Source organism: Megascapheus bottae, chromosome 36, assembly GCF_031878675.1.
Source record: "Megascapheus bottae isolate mThoBot1 chromosome 36, mThoBot2.hap1, whole genome shotgun sequence".
NCBI classification, from domain to species: Eukaryota; Metazoa; Chordata; class Mammalia; order Rodentia; family Geomyidae; genus Megascapheus; species Megascapheus bottae.
Window position 1 is genome coordinate 2,128,580 of NC_143544.1, and position 23,982 is coordinate 2,152,561.

At 51.7% G+C, this 23,982-nt stretch overlaps 1 protein-coding gene across 8 annotated transcripts in view; it reads right to left on the bottom strand.

The window, feature by feature from the left end:
- Positions 1-22,135, bottom strand: part of Clec16a (C-type lectin domain containing 16A) — a 132,271-nt gene extending 110,136 nt beyond the window's left edge. For all 8 annotated transcript variants that reach the window (XM_090324612.1, XM_090324611.1, XM_090324610.1 and 5 more), the window contains exons 1-8: positions 21,958-22,135; positions 12,163-12,291; positions 11,045-11,178; positions 7,688-7,836; positions 7,355-7,460; positions 5,479-5,602; positions 3,588-3,762; positions 2,441-2,494 (exon numbers count right to left, since the gene is read on the bottom strand). In XM_090324612.1, the coding sequence (XP_090180738.1) occupies positions 2,441-2,494; positions 3,588-3,762; positions 5,479-5,602; positions 7,355-7,460; positions 7,688-7,836; positions 11,045-11,178; positions 12,163-12,291; positions 21,958-22,037 (951 nt within the window). In that variant the 5' untranslated portion in view covers positions 22,038-22,135. The remainder of the gene's footprint in view (positions 1-2,440; positions 2,495-3,587; positions 3,763-5,478; positions 5,603-7,354; positions 7,461-7,687; positions 7,837-11,044; positions 11,179-12,162; positions 12,292-21,957) is intronic.
- Positions 22,136-23,982: the final 1,847 nt, after the last annotated feature.

Here is a 23,982-nt window from a genome sequence, read left to right on the forward strand (position 1 = left end):
CAAGGTTCAGAGGAGGGGTGTTAGGAATCAGGGGCTCCAGACTACCCTGCAGAGTGGCCCCGACACCCCAACACACCAACATACCAGCACCAATGGGCACAGCAGGAAGTGTGTCTACCCTTCTGTAGAATGTGCTCAGGTTTGGGCCTCTCACCATGCAGAGAGCAGGGTAGGCCAGGCAATGGTGATGCCCTGGGGCTTTGTGGAGGGGGCTGTCCTACCTATGTAATACAGGACTCTTGACAGCACCCTTGACTACGCCCCACGGGAGGCCAGGATCACACCTCTGCCAGTCAGGACAACTAAGATTATCTCCAGACCTTGACCAGTGCCTCTAGGGGCAGAGATCTCTAGAGAAATAATAGTCTCTGGGGACAGACAAGATACTTGGTAAAAAGAAAGCTAGCTTAATGGTTTAGCTTTGTACTAAAAAAAACAAAATTTTTATTAAAAAGGATGTTATATATAGTATCAGATTATACATAAATATATTACACATGATATTTTATATATAATAGGCAGAAACCAACCCTGGCAGTCTCTGGGGGATGAAATTGCATGCCCATGGGAGACCCTCCTTTGGGTGATATTGCTAATGTTGGGATAAAAGGAATATATATCCAAATAAATAAATAAATGTAAGTCAGGTAGAATAAACAAGACAAAGGGGCAGTTTTTGAAACAGCCCGAGGCCCTCACTAGCCCAGACTGTCTTGTCATCACCTGTCCATGTGTGTATGCCAGTAGTAAATGTGATCCAGTGCGCTGGGCAGACACTCAGACATTCGAAACAATCATGATGGTTCTTCTCGCATTCATGGTGGCCAAATTACTGCCACATTTTACATGGCCACAAAACATACACACTCAATCCACTGGTATCCCTTGTTGCCCTCGGCGCAAGGGCGCCCTGCGATCCTTCATTGGCTTTATGAGCATCCGGTGCACACCCGCCAAGTGCCCATTTCTCAGCCTTGTAGCAGGGACAGAGGAGGGGGCTGCTTATGCTCACTCATGACATGGAAGTGTACGCATGCCAGACTGTCCACGCCACACTGTCATTGTTTGGTGGCAGGGGACAGCATTACCTGGCATACCAAATTAATATTATGGATGTGAACTTCCTGGGTTTTGCCAGCTGTGCTTATGATCAGTGAGGATTCTGTTGCTTGGAGGACACAGGACTGAAACCTGACTGGGATTTTCCCACATTTAGGCCACACGATAAGCCAGGCAAAAGGGGAGGGGAGGAAGGACTCAAGACTGTCATCTTTACAAGAGGCCTTTGTACAGGATCTAGGCTTTCTGCATGACACGGACAGAGGAGATCTCACCTGTGCCACTGCTCCACTGCCAAGAAGACATGCACATGCTCCCAGCAAAGGAACAAGGGGCTAGCAGTCATCCTTCTCACAGGAGTTCCTGCCCATGCGTGCAATGTGGCAGTGGGAGAGGTCCCCGGGATGTTTTCTACAGGACCGCATGGCTGAACAGCTGGCCTACTCAGGTCCTGTCAGACTCCCAGAATCCCCAGCGGGAGATGCAGAAGGGCTGCCAGGAGAGGCTGGAGCTGAGCTGAGCTCTGACACACAGAAGGGCATTCAGACAGAGTGGGCACTAGGCAAATAGCTTCCAGAGCTGGTCAGGCCACATCCAGATCCCAGTCGGCCCAGGGCTAGAGAAGGTGGGGTCTGAGGCTTTCTTCTTAGGCCAGTGGAAGCCAGTCTCCTTCCAAACTGAAAAGGGCAGGGGATCCGGCTGGAAGGCTGGCCTCTCATCTAAGCTAATCAATAGTGGAGCCACCGCAGAAGTGAATTGGAGCTCTTAGTCGAACATTTGACTACTTGACAGTCTAATGAGATGGCCTGTGAGTCTGGACTGCTAGTAATAAAAATGTTTTTAAAGTTATGTAACTCGGTCTCCATGGAGTTTTTTTCCTTTTCGTACATAGTACATAACTGCCAGAAAGGAACAGAGTTGTTCAAGGAGAGCTGGAGGCACAAATCTGGGCGTGGACACCTTGCCAAAGGTAATCTGAAAGGGGGCCACAACCAAACCCTTTTGGAGCAGCTCCATTTCTTAAACCAAGGTTGCTGTGTGACACACTGTGGCCCAGCCCTTTGGGGCTCATTTCAAAACATCTTGAATAAAAGCCAAAAAGGCCTCCACTTCCTGGTATGCTGAGCATGCCCTCGCTGCTTTGAGAATCTCAGCCTCCATGTGAAAACCAACTGGCCAACTACCCAACGGCCGCATTTATTGTTCATTTCTCTAAATTTCCATCCCGTCAGGAGGAAGGTCCAGCCACTTCTATGGCTAGAAAACAGAACACTGCTTTCTTCTTATAGTTTTAAGATAGAGGACACAGAAATTGTGCACGACCTGTGCATTCACTGATTCCCCAAATGAATCTGGGGTGTTGGTGAGGAAGCAAACATACCTGTGACAGAAGATAGAGGGACACCGGCAAGCTGATTTTGGGGCGTTCGCCTCCCTAGTGGATGGTTAGAAAGAGAGATGCAGGTTACAAAAGCTATCAGTGTAAACGAGGGTGCTCTGGCCCAGGGCTCCCCCTGCTCCTTCCTACTCTTTCCTGATGCTAGTCAAAAGACAAGTACAGGCTGGCCCTCCGACATGTCCTCGAAGCAACACCTCGCCACTTGGTGAGCTTGGCAGCTAACCCAAGAGGGGCTTACTTCTAAGTAACTAGGAAGGCTACCGTCCCTAGCTAGATACTGGGGGCCCAGAGCAGAGGTCCCCAAGACTGAAAGCAAGCTTCAAAATATAAGGAGGGGCTAATTCAGGGCCTTTGGATTTAAAACAGCTCCCCTCAAGCTTAAAAGTGTTCAATCTACCAGTAACTGTGGAGGAGAGGGTGTGGATTTTTTGGGCCCTATTTTGCAGGTGGAGAAACAACAGCTTAGGAGAAACTACTACCTTGCCAGGGGGAAAGGCCGGGCCTGAAATGCAGCTCCCAGGCTTTGCAAGGCCACTGGAGCTGCTCTAGGAGAGCTCATTAAGGTTACAACTTTCTTTTACTATACTGATCTACAGCAAGAATTCCCCATTCCACCTCCAAATAGGAAAGGCCAGCCCTTGGACACATGCGTGGAAGCCCTTTGCAGGGTGACCTGTGGTTGTCCTGCCTCCCACTGAGGCTTCTGCGTCATCCCCTAGTGAGGTAACTGCAGGATGGTCAAAGGCCTCCCTCCCTGAGGGAGCACTTCATGTGGAAAGTACTCAGAGGCCCGTGGGAGCAGGTAATAGGGACAGAAGACCCAGTGGACCAAAGCCCTTAATGGGAAGGAAGCCAAGCCCTTGGCATGTGACCCTCTCCGTTCCCACAGAGGACTCAACAGCCATAGCTTCCGAGGATCCTGTCCCCTGTGCCGGTTTCCCTGCAGGCTTGGCCTCCATCCCATCATCTCAAATAAAGAAAGGGAGTGCACCCCGGAAGCCTAATGGCTGGGCTTTCTGCCCAAGTGGGAGACCTAGCCTTCACTTTTATGGCTCCTCTGTCTGGAAAAGGAAGGGAAGGAGGGACTCAGGTGCAAGGTCGACGCGCGTCAGGCTGGAGGGCCGTGCACCTTGTCGGGGTTCTCCAGAGAGTACACGTAGAGCGGCAGGAAGAGCCGGTTGAGCAGGTGGTCGGTGAGCACATCGTTGAGGAACTCACAGTTGATGATCAGGATGTCATTGAGATAATGCAGGTGGTCCAGATGCTCGGCTACCAGATCACTCAGTTTCCCCCGATTGCGGTGCCTGCCATGAGAATGACCACCTCAGCCTGGGCTGCGAGCAGGGCCTGAAGCCAGTGGCCTGAGACCTCTACCACACCAGGGTTCCTACCCTAGCTCAGACAACTCAATCTTGTCCCACTGGTACGCAAAAGGAAAATGGACAGGTCCACCACAACCTCTTATAGGGGACTCCTGCCCCTCCTCTAAGGTCCTCTGTACAAGTCACCCCATAGGTCTAGCCTCGAGTAAATAGGGTACACAAACTTTAAAAACCAGCTAAGCTCTGGAAGTAAGTAAACCACTGCCAAAGGGTTATCACTAGGCAACGAGCACAAGTAGTGGAGCCATAAATCCTGGCCAGTTAAAATGCTTCAGGTTGTAAAGAGAGACTGGAACCCTATGCAGCCACCATGTTATGAGGCCTGAGCAAAGGAGCAGCCTGAGACACTCAGAATTCACGAGCAATGCTAACACCACCCCTCAGAATTCACATGCAGTACTCACAACCCCCACCCCCAGAACATACTGGGGAACCCTGTCTAGTTAACGCAGCTCACTTTTTTAAACAGTCAAAGTAACATATACGTAGGTGTCAACGTAAAGTCCTATTGGTCAGCTGACCCACACCCTTTCTGCAGCCAGCCCTACCCCCTGCTAGAACACCTCTACCTCCTCAGCTCAGATAAGGACCACTGCCACCCCCCCAACTGCTGCCAAGTGCTCCGGCCTGTTTGTGTCCACAGAGGTTCCTGTTTCCCCAAATGCCCTGTCCACTCTAGCTAGCACCCCAACTGGCTCACCCCCTTTTGTCCAGACCCCAGGCATGGTGAAGCTATCCTATTGTTCAGGGTTCTGGGCCCTGCTTCTCAGCTGAGGCAGACTTCGCCTTATCTGGCAATGTCTCCTTTTTTTGGCCTTTGTGGTTGTGCCACAGGGGGAGAAGGTGCCAGGGCCGGTAGATAGTGGAGGCAGGGACAATGGGAAGGGCCTCCCAGGCACAGGAGAGGTGGCAGTGGCGGATGTAGTGCAAAGGCCAGCAGAGCCTAAGAGTGAGAATTCCCTCTTTGGGGTGTGTCAGATTTCCAGATCCCTCCAGGTAGAACAGTTCACATACCATAAAACCCACCCCAGTGCCGTGTGCAACCCTGAACACGTTTACCTGTTCTCTGCAGTGCTGAATTCAGCCCCTGGCAGGGCTTCACCTATGCTACACAATCACTCAACCACAGAGCTACAACGCAGCCCCAGTGCTTTAGTATATTCACAACCGTCCAACTCCCCTCACAATGAATTCTTAGAATGTTCTGCCCCCTTTGGGATAGAGCAGTGGCTCATGAACAGGCTCCCATCCCCCACCCTACTCCTGGACAATACCTAGGGATCTGTTCCTCCTGATCACGCTCTGAGGGGCTCTGTGGCTGCCTCCCACTTCAGCAAGGCACATCTGAGGCTTACCCAGGGCTCTGCTCTATCTCCTGCTTCCTCCCTGAATGCTACCACACTGGACAGATACTTTGTGCATCCATCCTCATCTCTGAGTAACTGCATCTTGTGCTTCCCACCCTCCTAGAGGAAGAAGTGAGGGTTCCCGCCTTCCACCACTGTCAAGCCTGCACAGGGCCCTTGGTAGCTTGGTGGTCTCTGCTCCGCCTCCTCAGGCAGGCGGGTGATCTCCCCTTGGCTTCCCTCCATGGACAGTGAGCTCTCCCCCACCGCCCCACCCCCCAGGCCCACTTACTCCTCATCTGTTTGCACACAGTTGTCAAGTTCGATCACGTGGCTCCCAATGAACCAGACCAGGTTGGAGAAATAAGGAACGGCAGTTTTATCTCTGATATAATGTAGCATGGCCTGGTTATCCACTGGGAACAGTCACAGAAAGAAAAGGAGGAGGAAAAAAAAAAATCAGTGTAGTTATTTACTAAAAATAACATAGGGGAGACTGAAAAACAAATACAAAATCAAAAGAACCACAATGAAAAAGCCCTCTGCTATACTCCAAAATTGTCTGTCTTTCCTGGAAACCCTTGAAAATATTTATCTTATTCATAAAACTAGAGTCATCAAGGCAGTTCTTATGCTAGTCTTCCAATTAAGAAAATAAAAGAGTGGTTAAACAAGTCTAGTGCGCTGGGCAGTGACAGCGCCTGTCATGCAAGTTGTCTGGAGTAAGTGTGAGCGAACAAAGCGGAAACCCGCGGTTAATAACTTACATGACACTGGGTAAGGACGGGAGTCGTCATTGGAGGAAAGGCAAAAAACAGACAACAGTTAACAGGGTTAGGAACTGGGAAGGTGAAACAGCCGCCCAGAGGGACAGACAGCCAGGGCAGGAGGCATCTAAACCAAAAGAGACAGGTTAGAAGAGAGAGAACAAGAGAAAACAGAGGGAGGCAGAGGGCAGAGGGCAGTGAACCAACCATGCTTGGACCAGAGTCACAAACTCAAGAGGCCACCCAGGCTGGCTGGTGGCCCAGTGAGTTAAGCCAGGTGCCCTGTGTATAAACTGGGGAGTTGGAGCCCGGACCCTAAGAGGGGCATCTGCCTCACAGCACCAGCTGACCCCTGCCTGCCCTGCCTGACCCACGGCAGGCCCAGATGGCCGAAAGCATTCTGCTTTCCAGTCAAAATCCAGACCGTCTTTGACTTCTCTCAATGTTTATTTATTACTATTGTTAAAAATAAACAGAGAAAAAAAATAAACAGAGTAAGTTTGTGAGTAAGTTTGTGTGAAAGTGAAAGAAAAGCCATGAAAGGAAAGAAGAGACTGCATTTGGAGAGGGCCCAAAGAGGAATTTGAGCATCGTCCAAGTTTTAAATATTAGCCTTTCTTCTTTTTTCTCTCCCCAGAACCATCTAAACCAATTAAAAAGGGTCAGAGGCCTGGATTCAGTTTGCCATCCCTGGAAGAGCATAACTGGAAGAGCTGGCCTCCCTCCCTAAGTGGGGTTCAACTTCACAGTAACACCCTGACTCCTCCAGGAGACAATGGGGACCCAGCTCCACCCCGGTGAGGACAAATAAAAGGTCTTGATGGGCCAGTTCCAGTTTCAGATGCCTCAGGGCCCAGGGCGCCAGGGCGGGCTCTCTACTGCAGGCAAGGTCTAGGATACTGACATCTCTAAGGATTTGTCAGTGCAGGCCCTTACAGCTGGTCAGAAAATGCAATACTGCCCCCTGCTGGTCACAGTAGAAAATACCTTCATAAAGTAAACTACCCCCAAGTTGCACTGAAGTATACAAGCTAAAACAGACTTTTAAATCTACCATTTAAAAGACACCTCTGCCTTATCTAGTTTTAACATGGCCATTCCCAATCCCACATGCCCCTCAGGACATCTGATTTCCAAGTAGCAGCATGGAGTAAGACCACAGCATGCAGGGGCGGGGAGGGGGGGTAGAAAGGGTGGTGGGGGAGAAGGGGGGGGGCAGGCTTTGTGAGGGAGCAGCACCTATGTGAGCCGTGACAACAGGGATTTGGGGAAGCAAGCAGCCATGGCTTAGGACACATGTGAGCTTCCTGGTTACTGGCAGAGAACTGTAGGCATGCATGCATGCAGGCCACAGGAGTGAGGACTCTGGCCCATCAGAGAGCAGCCCGGCAGGAAGCTTACCTTTATAGACATTCAAAGTTATGGTTCTTACAGCAATTCGAACCATGCTTTCAGGGTGATTGAAAAATTTGATGGCTTCTGTGTACAGAGCGAAGTCATTGGTGTGCTAAAATGAGAAAAGTAGCAGAAAGTTATACAGCCATGGGCAGGCTCTGGCACAGACTGAATGTTAGAGGACAGTGGAATGGGAGTTTGTCAAACACAAACATTTTAAGCACCCGAACTGAAACAGCACATACATTCTTTGTGAACACAGGACAAACTTGACAGACAGGAGGCGCTGCTGTGCAGGGCTTAGGTTTATCCCCTGTGGGCCCTGCTGGTACTCCTTACCTCGTTGTAAAAGAAGTGGACAGTGTGGTTGTTGAGCTTCAGTGAAAGTGTTTTCAGGAACGATATATAATACGCCATAATCTCCTCATCAGAAAAGTCAAATTTATGGACAATAATTGAATTTACATAATTATTCGACAGCAAATAATCTAGGAAAAAAAAGCAAAACCAAAGGGTCAAATTCACGCTGCAAGAGAGGGGCAAAGGGTGCCAGTCACAAGCAAAGGACCATGGGAGCGCACTCAGACCTGCTAACTGAGCCAGCAAAGAAATTACCGACTACACATGCGCACACATATGTCACTACAAAATTCAAAGGCAATCATCTTAAATGTCTTTCCACTGTTGGCAAAGTTTAATGGCTTTCTCACAAACCACTCTACAAAAATCTGCCCCATTTGCACATCTGAGTGTGTGCTAGCTGTCCCTCGTCCTCCTGTCTGGCTTCCTGCCTTCCATTCTTTGGATGGTCAAGGCACAAGCTACTTCTCCTGGAGGCCAGAGTGGCAAGCCGTCGGGCGAGTCCGATGCCTGAAGCACTTCTTTTCTTTGTGCCACCGTGTGGGAGGCGGGCACAGGAGACAGGAGAAAAGTCTGTTGAGATGTCTTGGGGGGCCCTGGGGTGAACTGTGGTGGCTTCCTCCATGGCCGGCGGCATGGCATCATACCAGGTGTAGTCCTGAGTGCCTCAGGGGCACCGGGGATGGGGACCGGCCACGGATTTCACCTGCTGGCCATGGGACTCTTTCAGGGCCTCCAAGCGGTAGCCCTATGGGTGATGGGCGACCACGTGGCAGGGGAGGGGTTCTATTGTTCAGCTGGGATCTTTCCACTATCCTCACCCTGTGGGTCCATAGGTAGGGCCTGTCACTTAGGTCACCCAGCCAGCAGGCACCAGATGGATGATGGCCCCTTGTAATAGTGAGAAGCTCGAATGTCCCTACGTGCCCATCAGGTAGATGTGTTAGGCTAGCACAGCAAGACACAGCTGGTAAACCACACCTGGAGGCCACACGGAGGACTGTGAGATCTGAGAGGACCGGAAGCTAGGAACAGCAAGACAAGATGGCACCCGAGAGGTGGTGTCCAGGAGGGATGCTACAAAAACTGGACTTTCTGCATTTGTTTTGTTGTTTTTAAATTAAAGCAGGTGCCAGTGGCTTGTGCCTGTAATCCTAGCTGTGCGGAAGGCTGAGATCAGGAGCACTGGGGTTGTGAAAAAAACTTCCTATGTTCTATCAGACCACATGGAGACTGAGAAACATTGTAAAATACCAATGGACCATTGAAGAAATGAAAAATAAGAAATTAAAAAGCTCCTAGAACCTAATGAAATGAAAGTACAACTTAGTAAAGCTGAGGCCTTGTGTTCTAATTCCAGTACTATCAAGGTGGGAGGGAGGGAGGGAAAAAAGAAGGAAGGAAGGAAGGAAAAAAAAGGAAGGAAGGAAGGAAGGAAGGAAGGAAGGAAGGAAGGAAGGAAGGAAGGAAGGAAAGGAGGGAGGGAGGGAGGGAGAAAGGGTAGACTACCAGAGACAAGACTTAAAGGTGATGAGCTTGGCCCCGGGCTCTCTCCTGGAGCCCCTGTCCTCCCCAGCTGCTCCTCTACGAGCTGGTCTGAGTCCTGGGCCCGTGCCACAAGCTGAGTCTTCCCCTCTCAAGTCAGAAACCACATTAGTTTCATATCCAGTGAAACAGAAGCTGGTAACACGGGAAACCACGCTGGGAGCCATGAATCAGCCCTCATCTGTCAACCTGCGGTTATGGGAAGCATGAGGATATCGGTGGCACAGCAGCTCCACCTAGTGGCCGCTTCTATGAACCACAGGCCCTGGCTCTCCTGCGGGAAACCAGCCTGGGGCTTTACCTTCCACCCAGACACTTCCAACTTTCTTCCATCCTGTCCCAGGGGCAGGGCCTGCCTCTGATAGAAGACATTCATCCTCTTCCTAGGCTTGGTGTGGCCATCTTGGACCATTTGGGGAAGACCATGAGCTAAGTTCCCCTGAGGACAACTGAGCAATTCTCCTGGACAGACACCCTCACATGCTCCGGCCTCCTTTGCTGTTCAAATAAGGATACCTCTGGCCCTGGCTCTGGGCACAGTCACCGACAACCAGCTGGGCTTAGAGAGGGCAGGCACCCACTTCAGAGGCTAAAACTCCCTGTCTGGGAGGCCAAATTAAAGCCTGGAGCCCAGGGAAAATTTTACCCTTACAAACCCCTCTGCTACCTCTGTTGCTGACATTTTCATTCGAACTCAGGTCCTAGTTGCTGTCCTTTAGCTTTTTCTGCTCAAGGCTGGTGCTCTACACTTGAAGTACAACTCCACAGTCTTATCCATGAGATAAGGGTCTCAGGGACTTTCCTACCTCGGCAGGCTTAGAAAAGTTATCCTCAGATCTTAGCCTCTCGAGTAGACAGAATTGCAGGCATGAGCCACTAGTACCTAGGTGGCTGGTTCTTCCATATACAACCTTGAAGAAGGAAGGCAGATACTCAAAAGTCGCTCAGCATGGGCAGGAAGTGTGGCTCAGTGGTAGAGTGCTTGCCTAGCATGCATGAAGCCCTGAGTTCAATTCCTCGGTACAGCATAAACAGAAAAAAATCAGAAGTGACACTGTAGCTCAAGTGATAGAGGGCTAGGCATGGGCAAAAGAAGCTTAGGGATAGTGAAAGAAAGAAAGAAAGAAAAAGAAAAAGAAAAAGAAAGAAAGAAGGAAAGAAAGACAGACTCACTCAATAGAGGGGACACTACCAGCCCCTCAGTGTCACACAGGGGTACACTCCAAGTTACAGTCTGAACTATGCCTCCAATAAATACATATGCCCAGTGCTCGCCCCCAAAGGGACTGTATTTTGGGGGGGGGGACTGGACTGTCTGGTGCCGTTGCACACACAGAGGAAGGACTGCATGGTGGGAAGGTAGCTACTGTGGCTGCACTGGCAGTGCTGGGAGTGGGCCAGGGGAGGTGTCTGGGGATGGGTGCAGCTGCATGAGCGGATAACACAGTGTCCTCGCTTTCCACGAGCTGAAGTAATGCAAGGCCTAAAAGTACCTGCCCAATCTTAAACTTCTCAGACTCCAACATCATGAGCCAAACAACTCTCTTCCCTTTCACAACTACCCAGCCTTGGGTGGGACGTAGCTGTCTACCAACCAGTTAAGAGTTCTCACCAGAACCCAGCTGTGAAACAGAAAACACACTGCTGCCATTCAGCCACTCAGACGCTGCTACCTTGCTAGGGCCGCGGAGCTGAGCCCCGTGCGTGGTAGACACAGATGCACAGAACTGCGCCAAGCCATGCCCCACTAATGCCCCGCAGAGTGAGGCCCACATCAAACATGGCGCTTACACAGCGAGGTCTCGTGACTGATGTTCTCGAACAGGATGTTCAAGGTCTGCAGCAGCTGCACACACACGTAGCGGCCTGACTTCTGCCTCAGGATGTTGAGGAAGAACACAAACATGTTCTTCTCCAGGAAGAAGCTGGGGAAAGAACAGGAAGCAGTCAGTGGATGGCTGCCCGGGGAGCAGGGGTAGACATACCACACACATGGTGTGGTGTACTTGTGCAATCTGGGCCTCCACCACCCTGTTCCCATGATGCCATCCTCCAGGGAGGCCGATGGGCAACTGAGCACTGGTCCCAGCCAGGGATGCCAGTGCTGGGCCAGCAGGCGGTGAGCGGGCTCTATCCATCGTTAGGACGAAGACCACGAGGTGGGCACACCCACCATCAGACAGGTTCCCTACCACCCCTCACTAAGCTCTACACACCCTATGGGAGGCCGGTCATGGTGTCTGGTCTTCGCAGTCGCCCATGCAGGCGCCACCCTGAATCCCTGAATGCCTGCTCTGGGTCAGGCAGTACACACGACTTCTGCTCTTTCCTTGAAAAATATGGAAACTGAGGCTCAGGGGAACAAAGAACCTGGCCTCGGCCTGCTCACCTAGGGAGCATTAGGATGTAGAGAAATCCCCTCCTGAGCCTTGGAACTGGTGAAGCTGCTCCTTCATCACCTACCAGTCAGGTGGTCCTGAGCAAAACTGGGGAGGCCTCCACTTGAGGAAAGGTAGAGACCACCTGACTATCCCCTCGAAGCTCAGCATGGAGCTGGGTTCTCAGTAGGTGCGCGCGCACGCACGCGCGCACACATAGTCGGCTCTGTAGGTGGCCTCTGCCAGGGACGGGGCCTTTCTGTCCACCTACAAGCTCACGACGAAGGGTGCTCCCTCTGCCTTTAGGCGATCCTGAGACACTACCTGGAAAATTACCCGACACTCCTTCCTTCCCATCACTCGTTACTGTTGGCTAGCCTCTATAGAGGTTCAAGGACAGCCAAGGCACGAGATCCTCGGGCAGGACAAAATGTGCACAAGTCCGCATCGTGAGGGTGACTCACGGTGAGTCCTGGGCAAAACGCTCAAGGACGAGGCGGGGTCAGAGAGCTGAAGTCCCGAAGCCCTTACTCGAATACTGAGCTGTCATTCTGGTCCCCCCAGATCAGGATCTCAGTGATAGATCGGATGGTCTCCACCAGCAGGTTCCGGTTCTGTTCTGTGACGGTGGTGTTTTTGGTCAACACGTGGTACAGGTACCTAGGAAAGGGAGAAGGTCGTGAGGTAAGAAAGCAGGCCCAATAACCAGCAGTCCCACTTGGGAGACAGCACATTTCCAGACTCGGGAAACCCAATTTCCCATCTCACCACTCAATTAAATAAATGGCTGATGAGCTGAGCACTGGTGGCTCAGGCCTATAATCCTAGCTACTCAGGAGGCTGAGATCTGAGGATTACAGTTGAAAGCTAGACCAGATAGAGTCTAAGAGACTCTATCTCCAATTAACCACCAGAAAACCAGAAGTGGTACTGTAGCTCAAGAGATAGGGCAGTACCCTTGAGCTGAAGGGCTCAGGGACAGCACCCAGGCCCAGAGTTCAAGCCCCAAGACTGAACAAAATAAAAAGGCTGGTGATGTTTTGAAACATTAAATAGTAGAAATCCAGGATAGGAGTATCACCAAAGCCTTGACAACAGCTCCCTGGACACTTTCTCAGCAGTACATGGGCTACTGGTGCCGAGTGGGAGACCATTCTCATCTGTACATGCACATATGCACATCCCTGTGATGTGGACAGAAACACGCTTGAGTGCCTGACACAGGACCTGCAGCAACTTGAAACTGAGACCAGGTCACAGCGTAGGGAGGGTGTGTCCCAAAGCCAGTGGCTAGGATGGGAATCCTGTGTGATGAAATTGCCTTTGGAATGCCCATTAACACCCTCCAGGGAGTTGTGCCACTAGAACTAGGGCTCAAATGCAGCTGGTTGTCCACAGGTCAGGTCAGAGATCTTATTTGCTGAGCACAGACTTATATTAAGTTCACAAAGTAAAAGGGTGCTTGAGAAGTCACACACGGGGTCCTCTGTCCACACCAACAGGCCCAGAAGCCAGTTGAGGGGGCAGACAGGCACATGAAGTCCAGGCTTCTAGCTTCTCTGATAGCAGCAGAGAGACCAGAAGACCCAGATCCACTATGGCTAGGCCTAGGCAATGGTGGGGCCCAGGGGCTGCCACCTGCGTGGAAGGATAACGTCTCAGGGGCCAGATCCAAGCAAGGTCATCTGCCAAAGGGCCTCAGACAAGAAGGAAAAACAGACTCAAGGGGAAGTAACTGGGTTAGTCACCTGCGCCCCCACCCAGTTGCAGGCAGGACAGGTCAGAGGAAGGAAGGAAAGATTAGTTAAGACTAGTCTCTAGAGTTTCCAAGAACAGCAGGATCTAAGAGGTGGGACCTTGCAAATGAAGCAATAAGGAACAAGGACAAAGCTGCTTCCAGGGGTTTAGGGTTTATGGATTATTAAATAGTGTTGCTATCTGTTATATGTTAAAGATACAGCATAGGCAAGCATTGAATTGTCTTAGAAACTACATGGGCTTTTTAATATGCAATAAATAAAACAGTAATTCTCCCCACTGTTAAGAAGATGACATCCATCCATAAGCATCACAACTCACGCAGGAGGTGGCCTGGGTACAAGAATGGGGAGCCTGAGATCTTTAAGGTCTGACTCCAGTTGACTGGGCTTTCTGCCCCGTGACTTCTATACTTTGCTATTATTTATTTATTTATTTATTTATTTGCCAGTCTTAGGCTTAAGCTCAGGGTCTGAGCACTGTCCTTGGATTTTTTCAAGGCTAGAGCTCTACCACTTGAGCCTCAGCAGCACTTCTGGCTTTTTTCTATATATGTGGTACTAAAGAATCGAACCTGGGTCTTTGTGCACGCTAGGCAAGCAGTCTACCACTAGGCCAAACTCCTGGTCCCTATTTATTTATTTTTTAACTACTGAGGTTTGCACTCCAAAGCCTCACCCTTGCTAGGGCAGGCACTTTTCTACATGAACCACACACACTCCCATCAGCACTCTTCGGCTTTTTACTTTTCAGGTAAGGTCTCACTCTTTGGGCCAGCCTCAGACCATCATCCTTCTACCTGTGGCCTCTCACAAAGCTGGGAGTTAAACCACCATTCCTGACTTGTTGACTGAGATGGTATCTTGCCAATTTATTCCCTAGGCTGGCTTCAAACTGCGATGGCCTGATCTCCATCTCCCAAATAGCTGAGGTTCTAGTTAGGAGCCAGTGCACATATTCTTTGTGTAATAAAGCCAAGCAGCAAACTCTTATTCCTATTTTAAAGCCCATTGCAGGCAGCTCTTGGTGAAACCTTTCCTAACCCCCTTCTTAACCCCTCACCGACACCTCCACACTCTGTGCCTTCACTGCTGCAGACCTCCAAGAGTTACAATGACCTGTCTCTCTCATGAGACTCATGTCTCAAGGCAAGAATATCTCCCTGATCTGGTGACACGAATATACTCCAGTATCTGGGACAGAGCCGGTGCTCGGGAAACGCTGTGGGGGCAGGGACAGCCACTCGGAACGTAAGGAGACTGAATGCAGCTGAGGTCCAAGTGACAGACACAGTGAGTGATAGTACAGACCTGGTAAGGCACTAAGCTGGGCAGTCCGAGTCTCGATGTCTCAATTCTTGGCCCTGCCCCCTTCCTCACTGTGGCCCTGGTCAGGCACTTTAGCATAGCACTGCAGGCAGTGGTCACCACTCACACCTTGTCTCCAGTTGGCATCAGTGATGAGCATTGGCTGCACGGCAGGGTCGCTACCAATGTCCTCGCAAACTGCACACCCAGGGCAGAGGGAGGCTGATCAGGCTGGGGCAGGGGACCTCACATTGTGAAGGGAGGTGGAGAACAAGTGCAAAGTCTGTGAAGCATGTGTGCCCTGCTACCCCCTTCTCTGACACTTACCACCTGGGCGATCCTGAATCAGCTACTTTTACCTCTGTGCACTTCAGTTCTCTCGCCTGTAAATGGGGAGAGAGCAGTAGCACAGAGCTGTCATGGTGGCAGGTAAAGAGCCGGAGAGGCAGGCAGATGGCACTCTGTGTGACCTGGTGCCACTTATCCTACTTTCATTAATAATGTCTGGGGGGTGGGGATGGGGGAGAAATCCTGGAAACTACAAGGAATCCTTTACAAGAAGACAAAGAGTGAACTAGCCAGTCCAGCAGGAAGATTCTGGGAGTTTGCGTGAGTCTGGCACTGGGTGAGGGCATCCCGTGACCCTCAGACTCACATATTACCACAACAGCACCGAGACTCAGGGACACTGAGCTAATTGCTATGTGTACCAGAAGATACAGAGAAAATTGTCTATTACATGCAGTACTGGCTGACCAGCCCTATCTACGGAGGGCCTCATTTCCCTCCTGCATTCCTGCAGCACCCTATCAGCCATCAGGTGATAACCTAAGTCCTTCTGTTGCTCTAGCTGCGTTGATCTGTGGGTACCTAATGTGAGCAGCATACCAGCTGCTCACTGTGCTGGCTGCAGCTGCTTAAGAAGTCCTGCCACTTGCCATGGGGTAATATACGCCCCTAACTTCTTTCCTTTTGCCTTTTCAATACTCTTTCACACGGAAAGACATTACTTTGCATTTCCATGGATGTACACCCACCGGCACTAGGGCTTGGACTTGTGGCCTCCTATTCTTCTTCAGTTTTTCACTCAAGGCTGGTGCTCTACTGCTTTAGCCAGCCCTCTACTTCTAGCTTTTTTGCGAGTTAACTGGAATAAGAGTCTCTTGGATTCGTCTGCTGGGCTGGTGTGGAACCTCAATCCTCAGATCTCAGTCTCCTATGTAGCTACAATTCTGGGCAGGAGCCACTGGCACCTGGCTCTATGTTTTTTCTTTTGTTTTATTGGTTGTGGGACTTGAACTGTGGGCTGAGAGCTGTCCTTGAGCTCTTCAGCTCAAGGCTACTGCCCTACCCCTGGAGCCACAGTGCCACTTCAAGTTTTCTGGTGGATAATTGGAGATAAGAGTCTCACAGACTTTCCTGCCCGGGCTGGCTTTGAACCACGATCCTCAGATCTCAGCCTCCTGAGTAGCTAGGATGACACGTGTGAACTACTGGTGTCTGGTGGCTCTATGCTTTAAAATCACCCTTTCAGTGATCACAGAAATACCTGTAAGATCATCTTTCACACTGGCCTCCATAGCACGGTGGCAGCACCCTGCCCCTTCTGCATGGGTCTCTTAGCCCCAGGTAAACTGAGGCTCCTTGCTGCAGATATAAATGGTGTTCGTAGGCACAACCTCCTGTATCTGCCACTGAAATGCAACATGGCACTGGATGTCAAGCCTAAAGCCCTATTATGTCACCCTGTGCCTGGCTTGTCCTGGTCCCACAATGTCCTAGCACCCTGGTTCACACAGGGCTTCAGGAAGAGGCCCTAAACTCATATTTGCACTAACGGGGGAAGAGGCGGATTTGGATGTAATATTTTAACGCTGTGTCTTATCCAGAGCTGTGAGAAATCAAGTAACGGAAGCAACCTGGAGATCTAAACCGATTCATGACTTTCTGTGTCAACATGCCACTTGTTTCAGAGGCGATGAAAACTTTTGATGGCAGCAGAGAGAGAAACAGTGGCTGCCAAGCTGTGCAGCTGAAGTCAGAATTCATCCTTCGCTGTGGGCGCTGACACAGCTGGGCTGTTCTGCTTCCCTGCTGAGGGGCTAATCTAAGCCTCGATGACCACATATCACCTCGGGGCCATGCTACAGATGCACAAGTGTCACAAGTGTCTTTCCCAGTCAAAGGAGCGACAGACCCAGAGACCGTGTTCCTGATGGAGGCTTGGCCCGCCACGAGCCAATCTAGCTGTCCTAATGTCTGGGAATATGAGAATGTCTGAGCAGCTAGGCTGTGGTGGCTGAGGTACCTGCCAGAGCACTCCCTGGCACCTGGGAGCAGCCACTCTAATCCCTTCCTAGAACGGGTCTACTACAGAAGCTGCCAACAGTGTTGTAAACAACACTTTGCTTAGCCAGGCATTTACAGTAATGAGTGCCTCTGACACAAGAAAACCACACAGACAAACAACAAGCAAAACCCTCAGAAGGCTGTGAGCAAAGTCCTTCCGCCAGCCTGTACCCCCACTGCCGTGGAAGAGCCAACAGCGCCTGTCTCCAGCAGCAGCTCTGCAGACAGGGAGGCTCTGCTATCAGACCCTTACATGTTATTAGCCATGGGAGCTGCCTAGAGACCGAAAAATACAACCTTTTGCCAATGTGCAACCAGCACCCTGGAGATTTATCACCAAGGACTAAAGATATAAACACGTCCCTCCTCCCCAAACCCTACTTCCTCCCGGGTCTCCCTACTCACAAGTTAAAGCAGCCTGTACTCCACTGGCATCCCATGGAAACAGCGTTTCAGAGGACATTTAGGGCCCCTGCCTGTCTCTAGGGACTGCCATTTCTGGTCATGGCTGCTGGCTTTATAAGAGGCCTCTGGGGTTCCTCAAACCCATGCACATGCTGACTGGGAGTTAGAAGGGAAAAGTAGAATGATAGGAGGCTTCACTCAACTCCAAATAACAGTGGTTTGGACATGGGGGAGAGGTGGAGGACACTGGGTCAGCCTGACCAGCTTAGCGATAGGGAAGAGACCCTCCCGACAATCTCCCACTCAGTGGGACCAGAAACAGCTCCGTACAGAATGGCTCAGATTAGGCAAAGGTGCTTCTGGTGACTCATTCCCCACTCCCCACACCTCCAAGATGTCAAACCGGGATTGTGAGTGGAACTAAGACTGAGGTGCACTGAGTGGGGGCGTAGAGAATGCTAAGTTCCTGCAGACGCTGGGACCAGCAGGACCTGTGCCAGCCTAAGGCAGCTGAGTAAGCTGTTGTCAGTGTATGTTCATACCAGGAAACACTAAGATGATTTCTGATGGCAGAGGACAAGCCTGAGAACGGGGTAGCTGCCTGCAGCTGAAAGTTAAGGGTGAGGACAAGAGGAAGCCTGAGCACCTGCAGGACCTAGTAGCCATTCCTGGAGAAGAGCAGACAGTCTACAATAATGTATCCACGGAGTAAGAAACTCAGATACTGGAGAAGACAGTGAGACTCAGCGTGACTGACGTCAGCAGGGTGATTTATTTTAAGGACAGAGCTAGGACGCTAGGTGGGCAGGCAGGAAGGAGGGGAGCTCAGGTGCGGACAGCAAAGGTGCACACGGGTGGGCATGGGAGGCAGAGAGGACCATGAAGGAGGATCACGCTAGGCGACCACAACAACCTGGACCGCTTCACCCTTCTCCCAAGAGCTCTCTGGTTAAAGCCTCTAACAGATGCCCACCATTTGCTTTTGACACCCAACTTCCTTCACATGGCTTAGACCTGCCATAGAGGATATCTGGGACTCCTTGGTGAGTGCTCTACTGAAGTACAGTACCCCTCGCTCTCAGGGCCAAGCACTGAACTTTGGCACCAAAGCAGGTGAGCAATGGCCTGCGGATGTACACCCCACTCTTTGGTCAGAGTCCCTGCTCTTCCCACTGGTTCCACCCCTGGCTCTCACCCTCTGTCCGCTGGCATGGTGGGGAAAGAGCACACTAGGACAGCTACAAGAATGCAACACCCATGCGCCTGGTCAGAAGGGTAGTCACTTGCTCTGGAAATGCCATTTCTGGGCTTGTGCCAATATCCAGAAAAGGAGCTCTCTTTTTCCCAGGCACTTCTGAGCCTGGAGCCTCCTGACAAAGGCACAGAGGAGATGGGGACTGAGGAGAAGGGCACTGGGGTGGAAAGAATTCTTGACAGCTCCAGCAATACACCGGACCTCCACTATGGGGCGCCTGCAGGAACCGACCCATCCCCTGACCTAAGACACTTGGGGTGATCACAGGAATAGCCACAACACGTCAGGCAACTTCTCCCAGTCTGTGGCTTCACAGTCCGCAATCAAAAGACACTGCAGTGTAAGTCTAACTGGTGGTGGGCTCCTGTCAGTTAATGCCACAGCTCTGATTCAAGTCTGGGCAATAAGCCACCAAGGATGTGCAGCAAATAATCCCGTGTCTATTTCAACCTGCCTCAACAAAATCACTAACCAGTTTGGTAGGCAAAGACCTCAGGCACACAACTTTTCATTTTTTAGCATAAGTAAGTTCATTCCCATCTAGAAGGAAGATTGAAAAATGCCAAACAAAAAAACTCTAAATTGTTTTAAATATCTTCTCCCATACTGTCCTAGTACACAGAAATAAATTCAGAACTGTCACTTGTCACTGGAAGGTAACCAGCTTTCTCCAGGCTCTGCTGATTTTACACTGAGTGCCCCACATCCTCACTCCTGAGCAGCACATGAGTGTTGGTTCCTTATAGTCAGATAAAGACCAAAGTCCCATCAACCTCCAGACTTGTCCCCACAGCTCCCAGCTCCCACCTCAACATGCCACAAACTCTCTATGACGTCCTCCCACATCTGGCTGTGCCACGTGGGGCCTCCTACCCATCCTTGGGGCCGCTGATCTAGAAAGCTCTCAGAAGGAATGCCACAAAACTCCTGCTGTGCCTGCACACGACACATTGTAGTCACTGGCTCTCTGATGTCTCCCCCACCAGCCTGCAGATGCCCTCAGGGAATGAGCTGTTCCGTACCCAAGATGTTTACTATCATGGCCAAAGGACTCTCATGATGCTTCGAGTGGCATAGTGACACTGGCTGCGCAGGGTACCCTGAGATCTTTTAAGCTCCATGCCACAAAGGGCCAGGCTCTTCAGGCTGGATTACAGATGACAGAGTAGGCAGCTCATTTCCCCAGACCCCAACAATGAACCTGCAAAGGAACTGAGACCCTGCCATTCCCAAGTGTGCACTGGTTGGCCAGCAGGGGTGCCCCACACGTGATCAGACTCCACTGACTGGAAAGTTCCCCAAACTGAGCAAGTTCCATTCAGAGGCAACGTGACAAGTACCTGCCCTGGAGTCAAGTCCTGCCTCTGACGCTATTTAGCTGCTGTGTCATCTTCAGGCAATTGACTTAAGCTTCCTGAACCTTTGTTTCCACCTTTATAAAATGGGAACGACAACAGACTCCACAACTCACAGACATGTGAGCACTAAAAGAAAAAAATACACAGATGCCTTTGGCAAGCAAAGCACTGACCACACAGTAAGGAACTGAGAGGCCTAGAGACAGGCAGAGTTAGGTGAAAGCCTACAGGTCAGGCGGGGGTGCTGAATCCAAGCTCAAGCTCTAGACAACCCACTCTCACCAGCCCAGCCACTTCCACCCACTGGGTAAATTCCTGAAATCCTTCAGCCACTCCCTGCTCCTTTGCCTCCCTACTCACCTCCATCCTTGCCTCTTGCTTCATCTCTCAAAACCACCCCACTCTCAACTCTGTGGTACCCACAGCTAGAAAGAACACAGCACTTCAATCTCCCAGCCCTTAGGTTAGAATGTGACCCTTCCCCTGCAAGTGCTCCCTGTCAACCAGCCTTTCCACAGACTGTTTCAATAGTTTCTCCACACCCTCAACCCCCTCCTTTTAACTTTCTATTAGAAACCACGGTGTTTCTTTTTATTTTCTTCCCCTTACTTTTTCATACTGGAGTTTGAACTAACATGGCCTTATGCTTGCTAGGTGGTGCTCTACCACTGAGACACAATTCCTGTCCGTTTCACTAGGTCTTGTCATTTTTAACTGCGATAAGGTTTGGACTGCAAACTACCTCCCTTATAACTGAGATTACAGATACAACCCACCTGCCCAGCCTGTGTGCTTGAGATGGAGTCTCATTAACTTGGTTCCTGGGCTTCTTTCAAACCCAAATCCTTCTGTCACTGCCTCTCTCTCTCTCACAGCTGGGAATACAGGTGGAAGCTACTGCACTGGGACAGCCTGTTTCTTACCACCAAAGGTTTGGCTACTTCTCCCTTTGGCGTCCCCTTACTCCCCACCAGCTTGATCCCTTGAACTCACCTCAAAGGTTTCTATTTTCCATCACTCTCCCATTTGCTCTTCCCCTGGTACCTCTCCTCAACTCATTCCTTTAAGTATCCAATGAGTTCATACTGTGTGCTGGGGTGCAGTAGTATTCCATGCTGGCAATAGGACAGTGAGATGAGCATGCAGCTCTTACTCTCCTGGAAGTATCAGTTCAGTAAGAGGTGGGGGAACAGAGTAAAAATACACCGGGGCAAGGGAAGGTGTTCAGAATACCCATTAGAACGAGGTGGGGGTGGGGGGTGGGGATGGGTCCAGGACGGCCCTGCAGAACTAGCAAACACAATTACCAAGAGAATCGGAGGTCCAGAGGGGTAGGATGATACTTCATCCAAGGTCACACACCCACTAGGTAATAAGAGTCCATCTGAATGCAGATCCAACTTCAAGGCCAGTCTCTCCATCTCCGCACTCCTGCTTCCCCAACTTTTGTCATCTGTCCCCCGCCCCGCGGGGCAATAGTGCTGACTGCCCCCTCGCTTAGATTTCCAGCCGGGGGGGAGGGGGGGGAATACATCCTGCAAGGAGCTCTCTGAACGTCCTCTTATCCAACCAACCCTGGACCTACGTCCCTCGGGGGCAGGGACTGGCCCTATTCGTTCTACCCCCGAGTCCAGGCACTCGTCCAAGCTGGAGCCCACACCTGTCTCGTCCTCATCTGGGGAGCGGGGTTCCTGGTTCCCTCCGCCCCGTCCAGGGGCCTCCGCCGGTTGCTTTCGCTCAGGTGGGAACCCCCGACGCGGCCAAGGTCACTGGAGCAGGGGCGAGCGGGTCAGCCTCGAACCCGGGGCCCCCGCGGCCCCGGCTCGCCCCCCGCCCCGCCCCCCGCCGGCGGCCCGCGGCCCCCGCCCCGCGCCCGCGCTCCCCGCACGCTCACTTGAGGTGGTCCAGGGAGTGGATGTTGCGGGAGGACTTGCCGTGGCCCCCGCCCACCCAGCTCCGCGAGCGGCCAAACATGTCGGCAGCCCGGGCCCGGCGCTCGCTTCACGGTCTCATGCCTGACCGGCCGAGTGGCCCAGCGCTCGCGGAGGGAGCCCAGGCGGCGGCGGCGGCGGCGGCGGCGGAGGCGGAGGTGGTAGAGGAACCGCCAACCACCTTCCTCCCCGGTCCACAGCCCCACACTGACATTCAGCCGGAACCGGCCGTTCCACGGACGCGCTTTACGGCCACCGCCCCAGGAATGCTGGGAAATGCAGTTCTCCGGAGAGGCCTTCCGCGGCAGGACTCTGTGGATGGACTACAAGTCCCAGCATGCACAGCGGGACACTGAGGAAAGAGGTGGAGCCAGAGGCGGAGAGGCACAGCACTGCCTGAGTGGGCGGGCCCGGGAGGCCTGTGGGCGGAGCCCTGAGAAGAGACTTCCGAAGTAAGAAAGATCGCTGTTATTAACCACACTTAACTTCCGGGATAGGAAGAAGAAGAGGGCCTAGTGTGAAGTCTCACCCCTGTCATCCTAGCTACTCTGTTGGCCGGGACGAAAGCATTGTGGGTTTGAAAACACTGTAGGGAGGGAGGTATTGCATGGAGCATAACATTACAGTATTAAGTTCTGACAAACAGCCTTGTAGCCCTGATTTATCATCCAGGAAATCGAATCATAGTTTGATTGCCTAAGGTCGGTCATTTAAAGGAGCAAAAGGTTACGGACAAGGGCCGGAGGGATGGGTGGCGCACACTTCTAATCCTAACTACTCAGGAGGCTAAGATCGGAGGCTCACAGCTCAAATACTGCCTGAGCAGGAAAGCCTTTGATACTCTTTATCGCCCATTAACCAGCAAAAACAAAAAAAACAAAAACCTGAAAATGGAACTGTGGCTAATGTGCTAGAGTGTCAGCCTTGAGCAAAAAAATCTAAATCAGAGTGTTCTAGTACCAGCACCAAAAAACAAACAAACAAAAACCAAAACGGCAACTCCTGGGTTCCAAAGAAATCCAATCAGGCCCAGTAGCTTCCTGATGTAGCACAATGGGCAAGGATACAGCGAGACTGTCAGTGAGCAGAAGGACCCGTAGGTGGGGCTGTGGACTACTTGCTTGCTCAACCACCTGCATGATCACCATCATCATTACCATTATGAACACGGATCGCAAAGCAAATCAATTATAAGCAACTTTCCTGGCTGAAAGAATTGACCTCTGGGCTTTCTTTACTCTGGTCTTCCAAGCCTGACAATGCAGAGTCCCTTCCAACAGTGATCCTCCCCAAGGGGCAGGAACTTGGAGACGCAGCTGATCTTCACTCCTTGGAAACTAATTAAAAGCGATGGAAAGTCAGTTCCAAAGAGATGAGGCGCCAGACCCAACTCCAACCAACGACACGGGAAGCCCGGAGTTTCCTTCAGCGTCTGCATCTTTATGATTCCCTCCAACTTGGAACTGCATTCTGGGCTGGTTTCCGCCCGGCCCCCTTCCCCCACCCCCCGACCCCCCCCCCCCCCCCGTCCCGGCTCCCCCGCCCCGGCATCCCTTCCCTCCCATCTCCGGACTCAAAACTGCGAACTCAGATCCCATCCAGAAAAAGCAACCCGCAGACTGGAGCCCGCCCCCTGACAACGCTGACCAATGAACGTAGAGCAAGGCTGAACACCCGCCCCTTGAGGGGCGGGGCGGAAAGGTACCCGCCTCCAGCACAATTTCTGTCCAATGAGCGCAGGGGTTGTGAGGACCTATCAGTCCCGGCAAGAAACAGCGAGCCAATGAGAGCGCAGGGCCGCTGAGGAGGCGGTGCTCGGATCCCAACCAGGAGGGCGGCGCAGCGGCTGCAGCCATGGGTGCTGGGCCTGCGGGGACACCGAGAGGGTTCGAGAGTCGGCCGCGGCCGGGGGAAGGCCCGGCAGCCGGGATACGCTGAGTGGTGGTGGGAGCGGGACGGTCTCGGGGTGGCCTCGGAGGGTCGCACCT